A 22,078-nucleotide genomic window follows, 5' to 3' on the forward strand; every position below is an offset into this window, starting at 1 on the left:
GCCCTGCTTAAAACTCTACAGCACGCGCAAAAAGCATGAGCCAGAGTCCAGAATCACATAGAACGTAATGATTTACCGAACTGCACAGATTAGGACAGTATTCCAAAGCTCAATAAAAACAGCCGCTTTATAAACTTCAGTACATATTCCACAAGTCTTTTGACGCAGCACTGGGCAAGGTTACACATCCCCATGTGGGAAAACAGGGACTCCCAAAAGCAAGGGTGCTATTAAACTACCCTCATTCCTCTCACCAGTGTGAGCAGCACTAGTAACTCATTTAGACAACCCAGGAATCCTCTGGGTTTGCATCTACAAAATTTTCCCCTTGTAAACAAGGATCTGGAACTGTTTCTTTAGAAAAAGCCACAGTCGCTCCGGCAGTTCGTTAAGCAGAGCATCGTTAGCCCATCAGAGAAATGCCACACTGCCATCCTCAGGACTACGGGCTGCACAACCACAGCCCCGGTCAAGAATTACAGACCTGTGCGCTGTTGGAACGACTGGATTCGAACAAAGTTCAATCGGTTTTCAAGCTGCAGTGACAACCCAATGTGGAGTTTCAAAAAACAAGAACTAAAACTACATGTGATCCCTGTACGACCGTTCCACTTCATATGGCTAGAGGACCGGATGCTATGGAAAAGTGTCAGTGAGTTCCTCTAGCAGATTTAATTAACGCTTAAAACACACCCTGCTAGTTACTTTCTTCACCAATACTAAATACAGCACAGCATTAGTTAATAAAAATACATTGCACAATAAAATCCCATTAAAAGTCTCAGTTAAGCTGAAAGATAAAAGGAAAAGAATCGTATTACATAAGCTGCCGAGGGCCGCGGTGAGGACTTGCGCTTATTGTACTCATGCATATCGGTGTGCAAACGCTGGGATGGCACTAGCACCCAGGTCCACGTCACTTCAGCAGAGGAGAGGAAAAGAAGTTGCCCTGATGCCCCAGCTGGGTTGTTGACTTGCTTTTGCTCCCAAATCTAGTTCAAGAGAAGTAGAAAAATATCAGGTTTGGATATGGGATACAGAGATGTAACATTTTTCCTTTCCCAGGGGTCATTCACTCAAGTTTTACCCACCTCCTCTCCCTACCACAAGATGATGCGCGTTAATAATTACACACTGTTACTACAGCACTGACTGAGGGAGAGCTGATGGATTAGTAAAACCAGGCCAGTCCCAGAACTGGGTCCAAATGTCTATTTTTCGTTCTCATTGAACACCCAAAGCACCCACAGCCATCCCAACATCTCTGATAGCACCCAGGGGCGCTTACCTGGGGGTGGTTTTGCTGAAGGTAGCACGGACCCTCTGGGACAGGGAACTGGACGACGGCGTCTTGCAGAGCTGGTGCTCCGGCGTGGTGAGGGGTCCAAGCATGCTCACTGTCAAAAAGAAAGAGGCAGTGAAGTGAGCAACATGAGGACAGCTGAAGTTTTCATTGCCATGCAATGAGCATTAGATATTCCCTAGCATCTGTCAAATACACTAGACAAATCTGCTATTTCCTGGCACGCTTTTCTTCCCTCTTCCTCCATAAAACATGCAGGGATGGTCAACTCCAACAGTCTCACAAGCAGCTTTGATTGAGGGTCATTATTTTTCATACAGCAGTTGCACAGAAGCACCCAGGGGTTACCTTTAGCATCTGGTGTCTGCGGAGTGGAGTAGGCATTGACGTTCTCAATGACATGCGCTGGGTCAATGTTTTCTTGCTCCACCATCATCAGCTGGCTCCAGTAATCCATCGGTAGCAGCAGAAGTCGCTCCACTACCTACAGAGACACCGCGAGTAGCCGATGTCACAAGCCAGCACGCAGCTTTGACGCACTGACACCAGACAGGCACTGCCTCAGCTCCCTCTGATCATTCATTTAAATTCCTTACAATGGGATATATTCCCTTGAGTCCGTCCTTTCTGCTGACCTACCTTGGGCTGCCGCTTAGTGTCTTGCAGGAGCGTCATAGGGTCAGGATCAGGTACCGCATGGGCAACTATTGTGGGGCCAAACACCTTGGCCAAGTTGGTAATGTCCATTTTAGTCTCTGGGCTCTGAGCCACCCTGTATTAAAAGAAAATTAAGACAGAATGTAGCTGCTCCACTTCACTTGTCATACAATTCCCCCATCCCACACTCATTTGAGTCTCTGAACAAGCAGGTTTTCTCTAGAATTAGGGTTTTGTGCTCACAACCAGTAACAAGAACCAATTAGAGACAGCACCAGTGGCAACATCGCTCTTTCAGAACTACCGGTCCACTTGAACCTACCTCTGCAGGTGGATCATGAGGAAAGCCAGGGTGTCCCTGTTGGCCTGAGGAAGTTCCCCAACTGCTTGGTACATCGCAGCGATACTGTTGTCCTCATCTGAGATTTCTGGGGAAAAGAAACGTTTAGACCTCAGAAAATAGTCCCAGAGGCAGAGCTGCAGCGTTCCCCTCACAGCAATGGCTGCGCGACAAACAAGGAAGCCAGAAACTTCATATGCCCTTGTAATATTTTTCGTATCCTGCCAGGACACCAAACAATAGAATTTGTTTCTTTTCTCTTCCAAAACAGCACAGCAAAGAGAGGTTTCCTCAGCATATTGCACATCATCAACACAGCTGCAAGTGCAAGGGCTCCATGGAGCACACACGACAGCTAAACCTGCGACCATCAAGCCTAAGGAAAGGGTTGGAGACGTCATTTCACAACTCCTTACCTGCAGCTTCCATAAAAGTCTTGTTTAACCGGAAAGTGAGAAGAGGTTCTTTCAGGTTGCGCAGGAAGTCCTTGAGGAGGCCGCAGATAGCGTGGATATCATCCACTTTGCTGAGCAAAGGAATCGTTTTTCCTCTAAGGAACTTCTCTTTCAGTTCCCTCACTGTCTTGTCGCAGCCCGATATCCGATAAAGGCCCGTCTGGAACAGAAAACGGGCCTTAACGGCAGAACATCAACTGTGCACACAAAGCTGACATTCTTCTGCTCCCACTTTCTCTCCACACCTGAGCACTCTACACAGACACTGTTGCTCACTCACAGTCACCCACTGAGCAGCACTATCCGCACCATAAATAAGAGATATTTAGGTTAACGATTTGTTTCCCTAACACCGCAACCCATTTCATTAGCGCTGTTTCACACCTTGTTTTCTTTTTACCTCATGCAGCCCTCGCTGCTCGATCTCATTAACACAGTGCACTATGATGGAAGGGATCATTGGAGGAGTGGAAGGGACAAAGTCCATCAAGGTCCCCTGAGAGACAGAAGGGAAAATAAGAAAAAAAAGATGCTCAGTCTTCAAGACATGGAAAATACTCTCTCGGGAATTAAAAAACAAGCATTTCTTCTTCGTCCTCAGCCCAGAGATTCGTAGAATCAGTTTGGTGGGAATAGACCCTCAAAATCATGGAGTCCAAGAGTTAACCCACCCCTGGCACTGCCCCATGTCCCTGAGAACCTCATGTCCGTCTGTCCAACCCTCCAGGGCTGGTGACTCCACCACTGCCCTGGGCAGCTTGTTCAATGCCCCACAGCCCTTTTCAGGAAGAAATTGTTCCCAAGATCCAATCTCAACCTCCCCAGCACAACCTGAGGACGTTTCCTCTCGTCCTGGCACTTGTTCCTTGGGAGCAGATGCCAAAAACCTCTGTGCCACAAGAGCGACACTACGCCCATCAGCACAACGCTGCAGGATTCTTACTCAGAGCTGCCATGTTCACAACTCACCACCCTCCTTACGTGGCATCCCCACCAACCCACTTTTCAAATGATACATTAGCAAGTTTGTTGGTGTTTTATTAGGCCCCTCTGAGCAACAGGAGCTCTCCTGTAGAAAGGAGACTTGTTGGAGCCTAAACACACTCCAGCTCTAACCAAACATGAGCCCCGAGCTCACCCTCCAGCCTCACCTCGCCGATTCTGACCGGAGTCCCTGTCAGGGTGGGGATGCAGGGGAGAGGACAGCGGTCCCGACACTCCGGGTGAGTGACCACACGGCAATCTCTGCACTTCAGGGAGATTTTCCCAAATTTTACTCTCTTTCCACACGGAACACATGATTCCGGCTTGATAACCTAATGATTCAAAGCATATAGATAGGAAGAGATTAGTGCAATGTAGCAACTCAGCAGGACTCAGATTGGCCAGCCACATGGGATGATATATTCCACAATCTATGCAGGTAACAGTTAATATAGACTTGAGACACAACGGCCAGTAGCTTCTTTATATCCCACACCTTTAAAAATGGAAGGAGTTGCTTTCTCAAGTTCCTCCTGCCTGCAAACCTACCGTCTTGGAAACAAAGTCGTGCAGCCTCACTCCCCCATTGTTCTGCGGGGTGCTAGAGCCATCAGTCTCCGCTTTGGACTCCAGCGCCTTGCTGCCCAAGCTCGACTCGCTGTTCCAAGGCTGCAAAGGACCTTAAAGAGAGAAGGGGAGGAGCGTTGACCAAACGGAATCACCCCTTGCGTAACCTTTGCTTCAAAGCAAGCGCATTGTAAAGCACAGGCAGCTGCGGGGTCCTGGAGGAAGGTCAGTGTAAAAATTTGGGATAGAGTAGCTGCTTCAGGACTAGGACAAAGGGAGATGTGACACCCACCGCTCTTCCTGCGGCTGTTCAGACCGTAAGGCACAGTCTGGATAGTAGAAATGGCTTCAATTGGGCCACCGTCACTGGGGACCATGACAGTTGTCTTTGCTACTATGGATTCATTTCCCTGTAATGAGAAACACACAGTTGGTGACAGCAATACTGACATGATGTGGGATTTTTCTAGTTTGTTGGCCCCAGAAACAGGTGTGCAGTATGACCAACCGCTTTAAACCCACACAAACCCAGCTGGAACCACCATACCTGGTCCACCGTGGAGCTGATTGATCTGGATTTCTTCTGAGGACCTGGTGGGCCTTCAATGAACTGCCTGGAAGACCGCTGAAAAGAGACGGTATGTTTGTCTATGTGGCAGGTATGCCGTTAATTTGGTGTAGTCCTAGTTCAGTATAAGGACTGAACAATTGTCTGCACACATCACAGATGCGTTAAGTTCTTCCCTGGTATCTGTTCTTCATGGCAACCTTGAAGTTGTCATGAAGTATCAAGAGGCTTCAACATACTGCTTTTTTCAAATAATTTTCCTAGCCAGCTTCATAATCCAGTTCAGAGAAAAGAAAGAAAGGAGAAGGGGAAAAAGAAGAAAAAAAGAGGCAACTAAGCAAGTCCCAGACTTTGTTAGTGATGATTTCAGGCTGTCCTTTCCCACCTGTGCCTACTGCACACTAACAGCAGATGAGAACAAGCACAAGCTCCTTTACAGAACAGAAAACAATATTCACTTCCGACATGATTTTCCCTAATCGGGTAGCTGTTAGTAACCTTCAAAGGTGCTTTCTTGCAAACTCTAGGCCACAACAGAACAAGATGCACAGAACTCCACAGTCATTGTCAGTAGGAAAACAACATCATCAGAATTAACTTTCAATCTAAATCCACACAGCAGGTCTGAATTACAGCGGAAGCACATCCAGCTGAAGTTTGATTGCGATTCGCAGCTCAGACCTCATTCCAGGTGGCTGCGAGATGAGAGATGGTGACATTGTGTCAGCTAAGGCTAACAATGGAATCTATTTGAGGGGGAAGAACCGAACATACCCGCTTCTCTCTCCTTTTCAGCCTGACAGTTTTCACCACCGAGGAATCCCAGTCCTGTGGGAAATACACAACGCTGGTTAGTTCTGTGTAAATACCACACAGCCCCTGGCCAGGACTTTCATTACGTTTTAGCCCATAGTGCACCAGAGAAATGTAAAGCAGCTCTACCAGTTGAATACCACAGCGATCTAAACACAAGGGGTCTCCAGAGATTAACCCACACCCCTAAGGCTTGACAGGGGAGGAAAACTTTAGAACTTGGAGTTACATTACCAGTGATTCATCGGTCTTGTCAAAGCTGATGTCTGACAGAATTGAGCCAGATTCATCTATTGTAGACAGCCTAAAAATCAAAAAATAAAGGAAACTTGTGTTAGTTTGGCTTTTAGTCAGCCATGGTTCCAGAACAATCTTACTGACTCAGAAGAGTTGCGTTTCAAACTGGAATAAAACTGAAAACTCTGTTGAGATGGGTGAAGCGTGTATCACAAAGGCACGTGGCTGGATTGATATTTGACACTTGTGTTGCTCAGACATACGTCACTTACCTTTTGTTGCCTGTACTGCCAAGGGAAGCCTGCGGCCTGTTCAGAAAGGCGAGGGCAGACTTCTGTTCCTCGCTTAGCTGAATGCTCCCAGACGCATCACACATGAGCAGCTCTCGAATGAGTTGTATTTGCCGCTCCTGTAAAGGGAGATTAACACCAGAAGCCGTCACAGGACAAACTGTGTTTAATTACAGTATGAACCAAGCTGAAGTGTGCAAGATACCACACAGACAGGCTCTCAGAACTCATGTCAATAGGCCGCTAACAGTTGCAAAGCCTGTGTTCGGACAAACAGCAGCCAGCCGCCTTTTTCCAGACCAAAGCAGGACATTACGATGAGGGACGCAGCCAATTTGTTGTTGTTAAGTCTTTTTCCTCCCCAGTAAAAAAGTTACAGTAAGTGCCAGTCCTTATTTTCCACAGATCACTGCAATTTAATCACCTGTCTCCACACTCTAAAGAGCTCAGTGGTAAGAAAGGAATTACTCACCAGCTTTTCACAGTCCATTTCAGCTTTTTGCCTTCGTTTGATCTCCACATCCACTTGATTACGAGCATGTTTCAGTTTCACATCCAAAGCGCTACGTTCAGCTTCAGTTTTCATGAGAAGATCTTTGTACCTGACAAGCTCGTGCTCCGTTTTCTGCCATTTTTTCCGGTACTCTTCAAAGTTCTTGGCTAACTGGATAAACTCTGGACAGAAAACGCAAACATCTTTAGCTGCCCAGGCACACAGACGAGCTGCAGCAGCCTTCCTTTCACTGCCAGTAGATATCTATTAATATGACAATGGAAAACCCCTCAAATCTGGCTACCTGTAGCAGTCTTATCACCCACAAATCATCAATAACAGCTAATAATGTTTGTGTGTTTATAACTTCATAGGAAACACAGCACAATCCACTTGAGAAAGAGAACTTACGGCATAGGTTCCCTTCGCTTAAAACTTCAGCCTGGCGCATAAGTTGATCATACAGGCTCCTCAAGTTCAGCATCGAGGTCTCCATCTTCCTGCCAAGAAAACAGAGCTAAATAAACAGCCCAGCCCTTTCTTCCCACCTCCCGACAGAAAACCGCATTACCAGCCCAAAGAAAAGCGAATTAGCTTCAGAATTAATGGGGTTTTTTTTGAGTTTTAGAAGCTGAACAAACCAAGATGCATTAACAGTTATGGTTTATGGAGATATACGGATTTAAATTCTTTCCTAGGGAATGAAGATCTTCACCGCTCCAGTTTAGGGCCAGCAGAGCCACAGAGAGCAGCATCATTGTTTCAAATAACCTCCAGTTTAATACAGAGGCTCAGAACTCAAGGCAAGATGAGGGACCCCAAATCATTGTCCTTCTGGAAGGTGCAGAACACAGCTCGTGCCCTGTCTACTAATAACTTGGCACTATATAGGCCACCAAAAATCTGCAAGTTCTCAGAGCTTCGTGAGATAAAAATAGGAGCAACGTTCCGAGGAATTTTAATATAGTTTTAAATTTAGCTGCATTTCAAGTTACAGCTCCCACCGCAAATAGCTGTTAAAATTCCAACACTCAGCACGTTTTCCTCAAACAGCAGCAACAATGGCGTAAACAGAAGCAACGAAGAGGAAAGTCTCCAGCTCAGCAACACAGAAATGACTTTGTTAATACCAGAGGTTGCTGGGGAACACGGGGCAGCCTGGACTGAGAACCCTGCACCAGCAGCAGGTGCTGATGAAGCTGGGAGAGGTGCCAGGAGGACAACACAGAGTCCCAGAATGTCAGGGGTGGGAAGGGACCTCGAAAGCTCACCCAGGATGAGGTTATACAGGAAGGCACCCGCTTAACACTGAGGCAGTGCCATGGAAAGCTTCAAAGTACTCACAGTTACAGGCGCAGAGACGTCTTGGGGATTTCCACAATACGTGGACTACAAGGTGTAGAAGAGCTCTCTACTAAAAGCCCCTTTTCTGCTGTTCGTAGTCTATTAATTTATGGCAAAAGGCGCCTCAACAGCTTCGTGCCTTAATTACCAGGCCCACGACCCTTTGCCCCGCGCCCAACTCGGCGGTAGAAGCCGGGGAGGGAGAAAGAACGAGGCCGGGGCACCCAGAGCTGCCGGGGGCAGCGAGGGAAAGGCCTCTGAGGAAACGGGCGCCGGGCCCGCCCGGGGCGCCGGCTGGGCAGCGCCCCGCGGCCGGGGAGAGGGCCCCGGGGCCCGGGCGAGGCCCGGGATGGGACACTGGGAGTCGGGGAAAGGCCCAGGACCGGGGAGTGACCGGGACCCGCCGTTTTCCCTCAGCGCCCCCCGCACACTCACCTGGGCCGCCGGCCCGACGCGAGCTCCGGCTGCAACCGCCCAGCCCAACCGCCCCGCACTTCGGTTTGAATCCCTGCCGCCCAGCCAATCCCAGCGTGCTCCCCACCCTCCCGGCCTCTCATTGGCTCCGTTCACCGGGCGGCTGAAGCCAAACTAGCGCCATGTCTGCTGAGGGTGTGGTCTCTCAACTCCACTCCCCGGCGCGGGGGCGGGCGGTGGCCCGAAAGGGCGCGTGATGACGCCGGCCAGGCGCCATCTTTACTGTTGGTTGCCGGCTCCAACGAGCGTTGCTTAGCAACAGAGCGGGCGGGGACGCCGGCAAGGCCCAGGCCCCCCGAAACCATGGGCCCAAGCGCGGCCATCGGCACCAGAGCGGCTGTTTTGGGGAGAAAACACTGTTTACAGTCCAAAACCCGGTTGTGATTTTAAGGAAAGCCGTTGGCACACGGTACAGTGGGCCTGAGCCCACCGGCGCTGGTTCTGCAGAGCTCTGTAAGGCCTGCACAAAGTGCTGGATGCAACCCATAGCTGATTTATTAATAGAGCATTGATACTTCACCGGGAGGCAGTTTATTAAGTGTTTTGTTTCAGAAATATGATGCCTCGACTGATTTTTGTCTCTGAAACGTTGATCCATCCTGCATGCCAAAAGGCAGAGCCCTATTTCGAGCCGTGTACGAATCTTCCATTTGCAGACGTTTAATATGCAAACCGATAAAACACAAACCAAAACCCAACAATTACAAGAAGCAAAGCCACATAATCATAAAATAACAATGTGTTTTAATCTTTTAAATCTGAAACAAAACAGCGGGTAATTGAAGAATGGCTATTAGCAATTAGAAAGCGGAACTAAATGCTTAAAATTGGTAAGTGGAGAAGAGGGTTCGTAAAGCAGATTGCTAACACCCAGCTGCTTTTCAGAACTCCTTTATTTAGGTTATATAGTCTGCTTTAACTTAATTAATAATAATTAATTCATAATAGATTGTAAAAAGCCTCAAGGTCCTCTGAAAAGTAAACATTAATGAGGTTTCCTTGAGGACGATAGTCAAAATTATCTACATTTTATAGGGGAAGTGAGGCCCAGAAGAGACACGGTTCATCCTCCGAGGGAATGGTGAAGCAGAAGAAAAGCACTAACCTTGATATTTGACCTTGGAGCACAGAAAATCACCCAAAAAGCCCAATTTTCCCCAGTTTGGGAAGCAAGTTGAAGGCTGATAGTTACACCTGGCTCTGCCAAGAGCCTCTTGTACCTTCACATCACTTCTCGCACACCCATTTTTGAGGAGGTTCAGCTATTTCGGTGCCAGCCCCGGGGCCTCCCGCAGCTCCTGTCTGTAATTAAATCTTCACAGCTAAGATGTCTCTATTGGCAGATCATATTTATAGGCAGGCGAGTTGTTTTAGTGTCATTCTTGAGAGTTAAGGAGGCTTTTGCTCATAAGCAAATTCTCCGCTCTTTTAAATTGTCACCCGCAATCTCGCGCCAATAAAAAGGCGCATTATTTTAGATGATTGCCCCCATGGTGCTTGTAGTGAGTTACTGCGTTAGGTACCGGCTTTCGGTGTTGCGCAAATTAGATTTCTTCCATATGTGCTCAAGACGCTGTAGGTCCAAATCCTTTGAAACATGATGGGAGAAGCTCGAAGGGCGGTAGGAAAGGGGGTACCCAAAATAAACCCCATGATGTGCCGTGGACACGGCAAATGGACCGAACCCCTCGGCACACGCCGCTTGCTCCCTCCCAACCCTGGTCTCTAAATGCTTCATAGAGTTCTTCTTTCCTTCTTCCTGACTGGTGCGTGGTGACGGCAGAGAGGTCAGAAGCACCTTTCATCTATAGCTTTATTTCAAGGGAGAAGAAAAGGCATAAAGATTGAGGGCCTTTTCAGGAGCCGCTTTATTGCAAAGTAATTATATTCTCTTTTGTTTGTGTCGGGGAGGGGAGGCAGAAGCCTTGAAATGTCTCATCTGGGAAACCGTTAATAGAATTTATGCTAATTTGATGATTCCGGCGATTACTGGCGGAAGCACTTCACATTTTCAGGCAGCAGAAATTCTCCTCCAGTTCCTCTCGCTCCGTTGGGTCTTTAGCCCATTCGCCTCCTCCATCCACCGGCTCCTCCTTTCCCGGCCGGTGCTCGTGGACCCCACGATGCGACCGGAATTTTGGCTTAAGGCGACGCCGATGGGCTTGCTGGCGACCCCGTGCTTCGATGTTTTGGGGCAAGATGCAATGAAATCAGCCCCAGCGCCTTGCCCTGCGATAACAAACCTTTTCCCTCCCAGCCTCATCTTCTGGTGGAGCTTTGCAAACACAAATGTCTCTGCCCAGCTCCTGCCTAATTAACTCCAGAATTGCAAACCCATTTGTGCAGCTTTGTGCTCAGGGGAAGCCTTTATTAAAGTTCCTTTTAATCCAAAACCAGTTAGAGCGCCATGGTCTCCATGAACAGTCATTCAAGCAAAAAAAGGGGGAAAAGAAAGCAGAACTAGAAACTTTAAGATGACAACCTTTTTCCAGGGGGTGCGGGGAAAGGGAAAACAATTATCTTAGGTGCATTTCTCTTGATGCGTTAATACAGCATAGGTTTAAAAAGGAATGATTCGGTAGCATGAGGAAAATACCCATGAGGCTGAGCAGGGGGGCAGGATGGGTTCAATCAGAGGCAGCTGGACATTTTGGGGGATAAATGTGCCGCAGGCCGGCAGATGGCATCAGGCTCATGTTGCTGGGCGGGAGCTGTGGGGCCTCGGCCATCGCTCAGCATTGCAATTATTTCCCATTGCATCGCCGAGGAGGGTACAAAAGGAGCCGGGCTTGTGCCGTCGCTCCAAACCAGGTTCATCTGTGACCTGCGGGATCCTGCGATGACTCCTCCGGCAGTGCCCGGCATCCCCTTGGATGGGATCAGCCAAACCGCGGCAACACGCGGTCTGTCCTCACAGCGAAACGGTGCATTAATGTCAGCAGAGAAGCCGCGGCCTCACCCTGAACTCCTTAAAAAACAATGGGAGTCTCTATTGCCTTCATCTGGCTTTTAATGAATGACCTCTTGTCGCCGGGAGCTGCGTGCGGTGACAAAGGACCTTTGTGGGCTGATATTTATGATTTCATTTGAGTCGGGGAGTAAGCTAAGAGAGAGGGCAGGAAAATAAGAGCTGAGCTGATGTTTCCTGCTCTAAACTCAAGGGATCTTTATCTACTTTTTGTATTAATACAGTTGTCATCTCTTAAATATTTGACCAACACAGCCGCAAACGCTCCAGCGCTGCAAGGACGCGCAGGTCGCGCTTGGTGCCAAAGGAATGACTCCACTCTCCCGAGCCCCACACATTCCTTTGGGCCCTAATACCAGGGGAGGGGGAAGGTTCTGCGTTTCCCTAGTGCCCCCCTATAATTGCGGACACATCGAGCTGTGCTGTGACAGCCCGTGACCTGCTCGCAGCCCCGGGCCGAGCGCGGCCGCCGCATCCGAGCGTCCCTCCCCGCGCCAGCAACTTGCCAACGCTGATAAATGTTTTGCCTTTTTCCTTCGGCGGGCCTCAGCGGTGGATTAAGCAGCTGGGAGTCTGGAGTGAGAGCGCATCCCCTTCTCCTTTGCCATGCAAACAGAGAAAATTAATCTTCCAGCTTCCTCTGATATTTGGGCTGAATTACAAGCTGGGAGCGGAGATAACGGGCGGGCGAAAGGAAGGTGCAGGTAGAGCGGAGAGCCGGGTGCTTGGCACAGGCCTTTGTCCGTGCAGATAACGGCTCTGCTCCCCGCGTCATGCATAATTCACCAGCGCTGCCTCTCACCTCCATCCCGGTCATCCCTCTCTTGGCTTTCACGGCTCTTCTCCTACAGAAACTGGAAGGTTTCCTGCCCAACGAGCCCACGCGTGTTGGGTGCGGAAGCACGTTCTGCGTGCGAAGGGAACACGCGTGTGCGTCCAGAGACGCGGCACAACGCGCAAACCGCGGCTGCGGTGCCGTCTCTGCAGGTTTGCCCTGGGACGAGGGAAAGGGACGTTATCCCGTTATCCCTCTGCTGTTGGAACTGGGGTACGATGCTGTCACGGCGGCGCTGGGACCGGCCACCGGTGTCCTGCACGCAGCTGGGCAATAGCGATTCAATTAAACCAACCAGCACATCACCCTCCGCAAGGGCCTCGTGCGCGATTTCGTATGCCCATCACATCCCAGCTCCGCTGAGCACGCTACCTCCCTCAATCCCGCTGATGTTATAGCTGGACAGAGGTTACATCCTTTGGGATACCAACCCCAGCATTAACAGACACCAACTGCATTTTATGTGGTCGATCATCCGGCGGCTGCTCTGTACCGTTCCTGACAGATCTGTGCCATCCGAAGCGGAAAAGCCATGGAGGTTTTCCAGAGCCGCCGAGAGTTTCTTTCCCAGAACAAAGCAGAAATAACCCCGGTCACCCCCAGCAAAACAGTGAACATAGACACCTGCTTAATTATTTTTCGCTTTGTAAAAGGAAGCAGTGCCTTGAGTTTAATAACCACTGCTTGGGAGTAATTGGGGCGATTATTGTATGGCCCAGGGGGAAAATTGCAGCTTGTTATCTCCAGGGAGTAGCATTAGAATCCAGCAGATAATAAGAACGTTATTTGTTGCACTTTAGATGACATTTCTTATGGATTTAGAAGCGATAGTGATCAAACCATGTTGTCAGAGCCACCCCCAAACTGGGGAATCCGGAGACCTATAAGATAAACAGCATCTGAAGCTGCTCGGGACGGCTGCTTTTCCAGCAGGACAGCACGAGCACCAGCCCTACGTGCCGCATTTGAGCTCAAACGCTCCCAGATCTGAGCATCACTCATCTCTTTTTTAAGTTGATCTTCTCATGAGAGAGATGACACTCAGGATGCTGCACGAGAGGTCGCAAAGGGGGGATATCAGCTCTAGCAGGTGCCGCCAACCAGATCTATACACAGCGATAAGGTTTGCTGAGACCTTCCCTCCTCTCTTTCCCCTCCCCACCCCAATCGATAGCCTCTGCTTGTCCTCTCGCCTGCAGCAGCCCTGAAATTTGAGGCTCGGTCGGGAGCGACGCTCACACGCTGCTGCAGCATCGGGATGTTTGTCTGCGTGGTCTCGCTGAGACCACCAGCTCCGGGCATCCTCCTGGGGTCACCACCATCGCTGGGGAGCTCCCATTGGTGTTATGCTCCCCGTATGATGTTTGTGCACCATCCGGCAGCAGCTTTCAGCTCCTAGAGGGTTTCTGAGCTGGGGGAGTCAGTTCCAGCAAAGCCAGACCTAGAGAGTGGGCAAGATGCAGCTCAACCCCCAGCGATGCCTCCCAAACACTCTCCCTTCTCTTGGCACCCCAAGCTCTGCTCATCCAGCCTGGCCAAAGGGATGGAAAGAGGATTTTTAGCAGGGCTAAGCCCAGCCAGAGCCTCTGATGCTCTCTGTACCGTATGTCACCTGCAGCGGAGCGTCCCCAAATCCTGGTTTGGGCTCATGGGTGACGTGGTGGCACCTCAGCACCCGCACGGTGCCAGCAAAGATCCTGCCAGACCCAGCAGAGCGCTGAGCCAAGACAAGCTCTGCTATCGATCCCTTAATCAATGACAATTCAAGGCCTGGAAATGACAGTGCCTTTCTGATCCCACCCAAAGCCGGGCTCAGCGAGGAGCGAGCTCACGCCGAGGTTTAGCAATAATCCGAAGCAGAGACGGGAAGAGCCGCTCTTGCAGCAGGTGGGTTGTTTAACAAATTGAACACATAACGAGACAAAAGGCGCAGAGGAAGGAGATCTGGCGGGACTGGACCTTTATCTCCAGCACGTTGGCAGCCAAATCTTTGTGCAACATTTATCAAGGGTGAGCGGGCAGGAGAATTGGCAGTCGATGCACAAGTGAGGAATTAAACCTCCACCGTCCTTATCTCCCAGGCTGATACGCAAGGGGAGGGGTGGACGGGAGCTGCAAGCCAGCCCGTGGCAATCGGGTTTGAAACCGTTTGCGGATTTAACGAGTCTAAACTTTATTAGCTCAGCTTACGGGGAGCAGAGCTGAAGCACCAAGGAGGGCAAGACAGCACATCCGCGTCCTCAGGCTGCCGGAGCCAAGCGCGCTGCCTCGGGCAGGTATTTCGGCTGGAAAGTCCCTCGCGTCCCCGCACCGCTCGGGGGGACACAGCAAAGCCGCCCCAAAGGTCTCCCAAGCCCAGTTCAAATGCACTCAAAGCAGGGAGTTTAGGAGCTGCTAGTCTTTCTCTCCCTATTTTGCTCGGCAGTGAGAAAAAAGGCAGAAGGATGCTCTGCCCTCGGGTATATTCACATTTTCACAGCTGTCTCATGGAGAGCATCATACCTGGCCCTTTGCAGGTGAATACGCCTCGGGAGACAGAGCCAGGAAAACGGCAGGGAAATGCATGGATACGACCTCAATAATATCCGCACAGCTCCGAGCGGCTCCGCCGAGGGATTTTGCGGGTGAATCGTCCCCAGGGAGGGCGGCTCAGCTCCCCCCGCGGCCCCGGCCCCGCGGCTCCCGCCGCTGCAGATGGCGAGCGAAGGGCGGCATCGTCTCCACCGTCCCCTGGGAATCCCCAGCGCTCACATAACGTGCTGGTAATTAACTCACTTATTGGCTTTGCTTTTGCTGAGATTGCACGTTCAAGATGGGCTCCATCTGCTCCTTGCACGGGCTCGGCTGCCGGGGGAGGGTGGCAAACCCCCTCACTTATAACGAGAGAAACGTGTCGTTTCTATAAAGGCAGGATAACGATAAGGCCACGTTGGGGACCAGCAGCAGAACCTCTGACGCTGGTTGTGGGTCCAGGCTGCCCAACCCCACCACCCTTTCATCACAAGCTGGTGCCAACCAGCCTCTTCCCCAGGCACCCACCCGGCCATCATTAAACTGTTTTAGGGGATTTGCATCTCTCCATTTAATTTCTCTTCGAGGCAAATAAGAGCACAAGAAGCCAAGTGGGACCTCATTTTTGGAGATGCTGTGCTGCTGCATGTCGGGCGGCTGCTGGGAGGAAGACGCACTGATCTATATGCCTGGAGCGTATAGCGCTGTATTCCCTCCCTGCACAACACAATTCCTCCTGGAGAAATGGGACACAAACACGGAGGAGCAGCAATGCCGGAGGAACTCCCAGCTACAGCCCTTCCCAGGCAGGTTCCCCCTTTGCTTCCCATAAATCCTCCCCAGGTTATTCCAGCCGCTGTCACGGAGCCGCAGCAGCAAATCTCAGCTCAGCTCGGAGCAAAGAGCACGTGGCGCTCGCCGGGTCCCCCAGCACCCATCTGCACCGCCTTTGTCTCCTCAGCCTTTCAGCGCCGCTTTTCCTCCTCTCTGCTGCAAAGAAACGCATTAGTTGCAACATTGCTTTAATTTGTTTGCCAGCTTTCCGAGAGCGGGGCGGCTCGCAGCTCCCATCGGTGCTGTTTGGAGGATGTTTGCACGCCGGCAGCGTTAACCCTTTGGCTCCTGGAGCGTGTTTGAACGCCCAGGACACACGAGCTGCCGTTTCCATTGCGGCTCCGCGGTGCTCGGGGCCGTGGGGAACGCGATGGGGGGATCCGTTTCCCCTTCCAGCCACCCTCAGCGTTTCCTTAACGAGATGAGTTCTGTTGTGACCACAACCAGTGTCAGAGGGAATAAAAGACGACGTGATCTGGATGGGCTCTGTGGCAGCGACAAGGACACGGGGACAAGCAGCCGCCAGCAACGCCAGGGCAGCGCAGGCAGGGAAATGGGATGAGCAGAGCGGCGCGGGGGACGGGCTGGTGCTGCACGTTGCACGTCCCAAAATCTCACCTCAGTGTGCACACGCAATCACAGAATCATTTTGGTTGGAAAAGCCCCTCAAGATCATTGAGTCCAACCATAACCCACCCCAGCACTGCCCCATGTCCTGAGAACCTCATGTCTGTCTGTCCAACCCTCCAGGGATGGTGACTCCAGCACTGCCCTGGGCAGCCTGTTCAATGCCCCACAGCCCTTTGGGGAAGAAATTGTTCCCCACATCCAACCTCAACCTCCCCTGGTGCAACTTGAGGCCATTTCCTCTCCTCCTGGTGCTTGTTCATTGGCAGAAGAGACCAACGCCTTCCATGCTACGACCTCCATGGCTGTGCCTGCCCATGGCTTGGGACCGCAGTGACGTGTTCCTTTGCTGGCCACATCAGCAGGAACATCTGCAGCCACCAACAGCACGGGGCTTTTCTTCTCATGGAGCTCCCAAACAGCTTCATCTTCTTGTGGGAAACTGCAGCGGGTCTGTGGAATCCTTGACAGAAAATATGGGAGTAGAGATCAGCCTTGAAGATATTAAGATTTACCCTTGAGAAGAATGGGAGTAAAGGAGTATCCAGAGATATGGAGATGTACCTGTGAGAGACAAGGGGATAGAAGAATAACATGGATGACAGCAAAATTAACCAATGAGATGTTAGTGCTGTAACTTGTAATCAATAGTGAAAAGACACATGAACTGGTAGAATTGTATAAAAATGCACTTGTAGCAATAAATGGCACCTATTACTTTCATCTTGAAAGAACTTGGTCCATGTCGTTTGTCCATCTCAACCGCGACATCTTCTGATACAGAAATCAGAGCAGCAAAGCGAGCAAGGAGGGGTGGCCGGTGGCTTCGAGCAGCGCTGTGGAACCACTGGCAACCGCACAGAGCCCCGCTTGACCCAGCCATGGCCCGTCATCCTGGGAAAGGAGTGTCTGACCCCTGCCCCACACTGCCAGGTGTGGGTCCTGTCCAGCCCGAGCATCCCCAGCCCCTGGGCTGCGTGTGTCCCACACAAGAGGCTTTTCCTAAAACCAGGGAGGGTGGCGGAGCCAGCCCAGGTGGAGCCGGTGCACGGGGAAAGCGTTTCAGGACAGTTGTGGAGCAGCAGTGGTGGTTTCGCGTTGCCTCACGCTAATTGCTTGAGCTAATGAAGCCGCACGCTCAGCGCAGTGACTTTCCATCCGCCTTTGGTTTGCGATGCACCGTTCGCAACTCCGGAAAGCTGCAGCTGATCAATCGCAAGGTTTCCGGGATGGCGAAAGGGTAGAAATGGCCCTGAAGTGGCTGTAAATAAAACCCAGCAGCCTAGAGCGGGCGAGGGGCACCCAGATGCAAGAGGAGTGGCTGGAGGATATCCCAGATATTCAAACCAAGAATGCAAAGTCTTAGTGCACGGACACAGCGACGCGGTTCTTCCCAAGGTGATGGCAAGGAGTTGCAGGGCCTGTGGAGTTCATCTCATCATTTTGGGACAATTCCTGCTGCCAAAGCCCCAGGAGAGCCCGAGCCACCTTCCCCATCGCTCTCCATGTCTCCAGGTCCCCCGCAGCCCAGCTGCAAAGTGCCTGGTTGTTAAGTGATCCAGCGCCCTTTTTATCCCGAGCACGGTTCTGAAGGTTTAAATAGAACGATATCAAAATAAAAGATAATTGTTGAGAAAGATGAATAGGGGGGATGAAAAAAAAAACACATCAGCATGGAGGAACTCTTGTCTAATTTCTCACCCACGCAGAGCACAGCGATATTAGTGCCTTCAACTCTGGTTCGTAAAAGCTTTCATGGCTTTATTACCAGCTCCCTGAACAGCTTGTCCTTTTAATAAGCCGAGCATATCCAGACAGCGTATCTGCCCATGGGAGATCCCATCAGGATGTGGTTAATCCAGGCGGAAATAGCACAGAGCATCATTGCGCTCACCTGAGCAAGGAAACCCTTCTCTGAGGCAGGAAAAGGTTAAAAACACCCCAAAATTCAAGGGGGAGAGTGAGAGGAGCCACCTCTCCACCAGGGCATCGCCGCTGTGGCGGTGGCACCCGATTAATCGGCGCTGCCGGGTGTCCTCGCCTTCCCCGTCATCCTCGCTCTCCACAGCCGCCGGCTTTGGCCACGGAGGCCTTTAATTATCCAAACTGCTGCCCCTCACAAAATTAAATACCGCTGAGGATGACTCAGTGTTTAATGGACTGGCGGCTCCTCGCGCCGGGAGAGCCAAGCGGGTGCGAGCGAGAGCGCGGCACAACACGGCATAAATCAGACAGAGACACTCTGCACGGGGGCGAGCGACCCAGCAGCCGGAGCGGGGACACCAGCGAACTGCTGCTTTTCAATATACTCGCAGTTTTGCTCAGGATAACCCCGTCGGTAACTCCTGCGAGCCCGGCGCGGCGGCTCAACACTTTGCATCTGCTGCAACTTGGGCGACGGGGACACGTTTGATTGAGAAATCCCGTGGGACCGCTCGGCTGCTCGTGGTGGGTTCTCGTTCCTCAGGGTTTAGATGCTGTGGTCTCCTTGGGAAAGATCTCAGAAATGGTCAGGCGTGGTTTAAACAGCAAGAGCAAACAGGAACCAAAAGATGCAACACAAGGCTTATTTCTTCCTTCGTTTGCCAGCCCGGGACAGGGACTTGCCCCGGGCCAGCTGGAGCCAGCGATGGCAATAAGCAGGTCTGCTAATAGGCTCGTTAGTCTCACCAAGATGCTGAGGCTGTGGCTTCCAGCAGATAATTAACGGTGTGCTCATCAATTAGGAAGCCCTGGACCTCTACCAGGACCTGTGTGGAGGCAACAGAGCTGCCCTTGTTTGGGAGCTGGAGCAAAGCGATGCCTCAAGGAGCAGCAATGGGGACCAGAAGTGGTACCCAGCCCCCTGCATCCCCAGCATCCCCCTAACGCCAGAGCTACCCCAACAGCGAGGAAGGCACGTGTAAAAAGTCCTAGTACAGCCCCACAGTGCCTCATTTGAATACAATTTACTGTTGCTAACAATGCTGATGGTTATTTCCCCAAGCTAGAAAGTGTTTGGCCCCAAAATGGGCTCCTGGAAGCAATTTCAGATGAGCAATCTGTAATACCGGAGCTGATGGAAGCAATTTGCAACCCATTAGCAGAGATCAGCTGTGAAGTTATTTTACATGTCGCTCAGCTCAGGTTCCAGGGGTCTTGAGGGTTTTTCTCCCTCTGCCCTGGAATTTCTGGCCAGGATGGGCTGCGGACACCAAACCTGCCCTGCAAAACCCATCAGTACCAAAGGGTTAGAGCAACGCAGGGCAAACAACAGCCCCATTGTCCCAACGAGCAGCCGGACACCAAAGCGCTGTCCCCATGGCCCTGGCAGAGCGGAAAGGGCTGTGTGGCACTCCACGTTGGTGGCCTTTTAATTAAAACTCTCACCTTAAATACACAAAGCAATCCTGGAGATCGCAGGGTCAGAGCCGTCACATCCAGAGAAGGGAAGCGGCCCTGCCCAGCACCCACAGTATTTAATAGAGCATTATGAACCAAATTGCCTCCTGCGCAGCAGCTGGGCAGCGGGTGCAGATAAAGAAGCAATTTGCAAGCTAAGGCTGCCTCAACCGAGGGAGTAATAGCAGGGCATAACCCCAAAAAAGCACGGAAAATCATCTCTCACCCGTTCTTGCAAACCCATCCTTGCCCTGGGGACCCTCTTGACCTGCAGATGCTCTTCCAAGAAGCAGGTTGGAGGTTTGTTTCCGTAACAGAGGCGAGCATTGCGGACCGGGGACAAACGTTGCTCGGAAAGCAAGAAAAATAGTTCCAGGACTTGTGTTGTCCCTTGGGTTCATCTCCCGAGGTGTTCCCAAGAAACAGCAGCGCTGCCTGTCTGTTGGAGCCTGTGCTGGGAGCCTCAGCGCTGCAGCACCTTCCCTTAATTACTTTTTTTCCATGCTAATTGGATCTGGGTGTGCCTGAGGGGAGCCCTGGCTGCTGGATCTGAGCTCCCGGTTTGCACGGGAAAGATATGGCCACAGCAGCTCACCTCTTCTTCTTCTTCTTCATCATCATCATAATCTTCTTCTTCATCATCATCTTCTTCATCATAATCTTCTTCTTCTTCTTCTTCTTCTTCCTCTTCCTCCTCCTCTTCCTCTTCCTCCTCCTCCTCCTTCTTCTTCTTCTTCCTCCCTCCTCTCCTCCTTCTTCTTCTTCTTCTTCTTCTTCTTCTTCATACCCCACTACCCATCACTCTCAGTTCCCAGCCCAACCCTTGGGTACCGGCCTCTGTACCTCTGTCTCGCTCAATTATCAATCAATTATCACCTGGGGCTAATTATGAGCTCCACACCCATCCCACAGCCCTCAGCTGGCCCCCGCTGCCTCTTCCCAGCAGGAATCAACACAACCCTCACGTGGTTCCCCCAAAAAATAACACGGAAATGCTCGCGCTCCCCACGCTCCACTCGACTCCAAGGATGCAGCTGCATCCTTCCTGGCCGGGGGCCAGTGGCGAGGAAGTTTCCTCCAACCGCTCGCCTCCTCCTCGGCTCCTACAGAAAAGGGTTTCGGGGCCCCACTGGCCCCCCAAGGCCCCCAGAAAGTGCATTTTGCAGCCAGGGTGGCTCGGAGATGCTGAGCCACTTCCCTGGGGCTTCTCGTGCTGTGGGAAGTGAGGGTTTGCGAGAATGGCCACGTGCGCATCCTCTCCGGCCTGAAACCCCATCCCTCCCTGTGTGCAGCCCGGCTGCTGCCGGTGGATTCGCTGTCAATAAAACCACTGCAGAGAATGACTTGTCATCTGGAAGAAGGAAAAAGGAAGGGAGGGAGGAAAATAAAAACACAACCCCTTTTAAAATGTTGTTATCCCTTATCCAAGCAGCACATCCTTCTCCAGGGCTCCATCAGGAGCCCGAATTAGAGGGCGATCACCAGGCGGTTGTCGTCCAGGCACGGAGCGGTGCCGCCGCGCTGCAGAACGGAGCGGGGAAGGGAAAGGCAGAGCTGGTGCCAACTGGGGATGCTAAAGCCACTTCCCCGGCCTTGTAGCCATGTTTCCAAGTGCTGGCAGGGCCATCCCTGTGCCCAGCGGTGACCAAGGGAGGACAGTGGCTCACGGGGGTGTCCCTGGGCCCCATCTCCCCCCAGATGTCCCCCAGCAAAACCCCAAGTTCCTGCTCCAATGAAGAATGGGTGAGGACCCAGTTTGGGAGAGGACGTTCCAGAAAAGGAGCAAACCAAGTGTGTCCAGGATGGGATTTGGAAACAAGGTCCAAACACCTGATGCTGCTGCACCCTTACCTGCCCATGCTCCCATTAGCCCCAGCTCTGGCAGGGACAGTGAACTGGGAGGGCAGGGACAAAGCTTGTGGGAACAACCGCAGGGTCTGGCTGTCCCTCTCCAACATCCTGCTTGTAAAGGACACGGAAACACGCTTTTCCATTTGACTGCAGTCGCCTCATTGGGAGCAGCGGGCAGGCGCCTGCAGGGCAGAGGTCTGCAGGGGGTGTGTGTCCCCAGCGCGGCTCCGGTGACGAGGACACCCCGTTCTCTAGGCAGTCATGGGGAGCAGATGGAGGTGAGGCCCAGCTGGGGATGCTGCGGTGCTGGGGGGAAACGGGCAGCGCTGGGAAACCCTCGTGCTTTGCCCTGCGGGGAGAGGGTGGTGAGAGCCTGGCCCAGGTTGGCCAGAGAGGTGGTGGATGAAGCATCCCTGGAGACATCCCAGGCCAGGCTGGACGGGGCTCTGAGCACCCTGAGCTGCTGAAGATGTCCCTGCTCATGGCAGGGGGGGCACTGGGGGAGCTGGGACGGTCCCTTCAACCCAAACCCTTCTCTGATTCTAT

At 51.7% G+C, this 22,078-nt stretch overlaps 1 protein-coding gene across 3 annotated transcripts; it reads right to left on the reverse strand.

The window, feature by feature from the left end:
- Positions 1-53: 53 nt before the first annotated feature.
- Positions 54-8,603, reverse strand: RACGAP1 (Rac GTPase activating protein 1). 3 transcript variants are annotated; one of them, XM_082073759.1, is made up of 17 exons: positions 8,487-8,603; positions 7,119-7,207; positions 6,687-6,889; positions 6,197-6,333; positions 5,922-5,991; positions 5,649-5,702; positions 4,854-4,931; positions 4,599-4,716; positions 4,289-4,419; positions 3,907-4,071; positions 3,156-3,251; positions 2,717-2,915; positions 2,283-2,388; positions 1,939-2,075; positions 1,652-1,783; positions 1,289-1,397; positions 54-992 (listed from the first exon to the last, which is right to left on the reverse strand). In XM_082073759.1, exons 2-17 carry the CDS (start codon positions 7,201-7,203, stop codon positions 917-919), a joined length of 1,896 nt encoding a protein of 631 aa, XP_081929885.1. In that variant the 5' UTR covers positions 7,204-7,207; positions 8,487-8,603; the 3' UTR covers positions 54-916. The 3 variants fall into 3 exon arrangements, with proteins under 3 accessions (XP_081929885.1, XP_081929887.1, XP_081929886.1); XM_082073761.1 differs by having other exon boundaries at positions 7,119-7,203; positions 8,487-8,511; XM_082073760.1 differs by lacking the exon at positions 8,487-8,603 and adding an exon at positions 8,052-8,414.
- Between the last annotated feature and the right edge of the window lie 13,475 nt (positions 8,604-22,078).

This window comes from Streptopelia decaocto, assembly GCF_964273445.1.
Source record: "Streptopelia decaocto genome assembly, chromosome: 27".
Lineage (NCBI taxonomy): Eukaryota > Metazoa > Chordata > Aves > Columbiformes > Columbidae > Streptopelia > Streptopelia decaocto.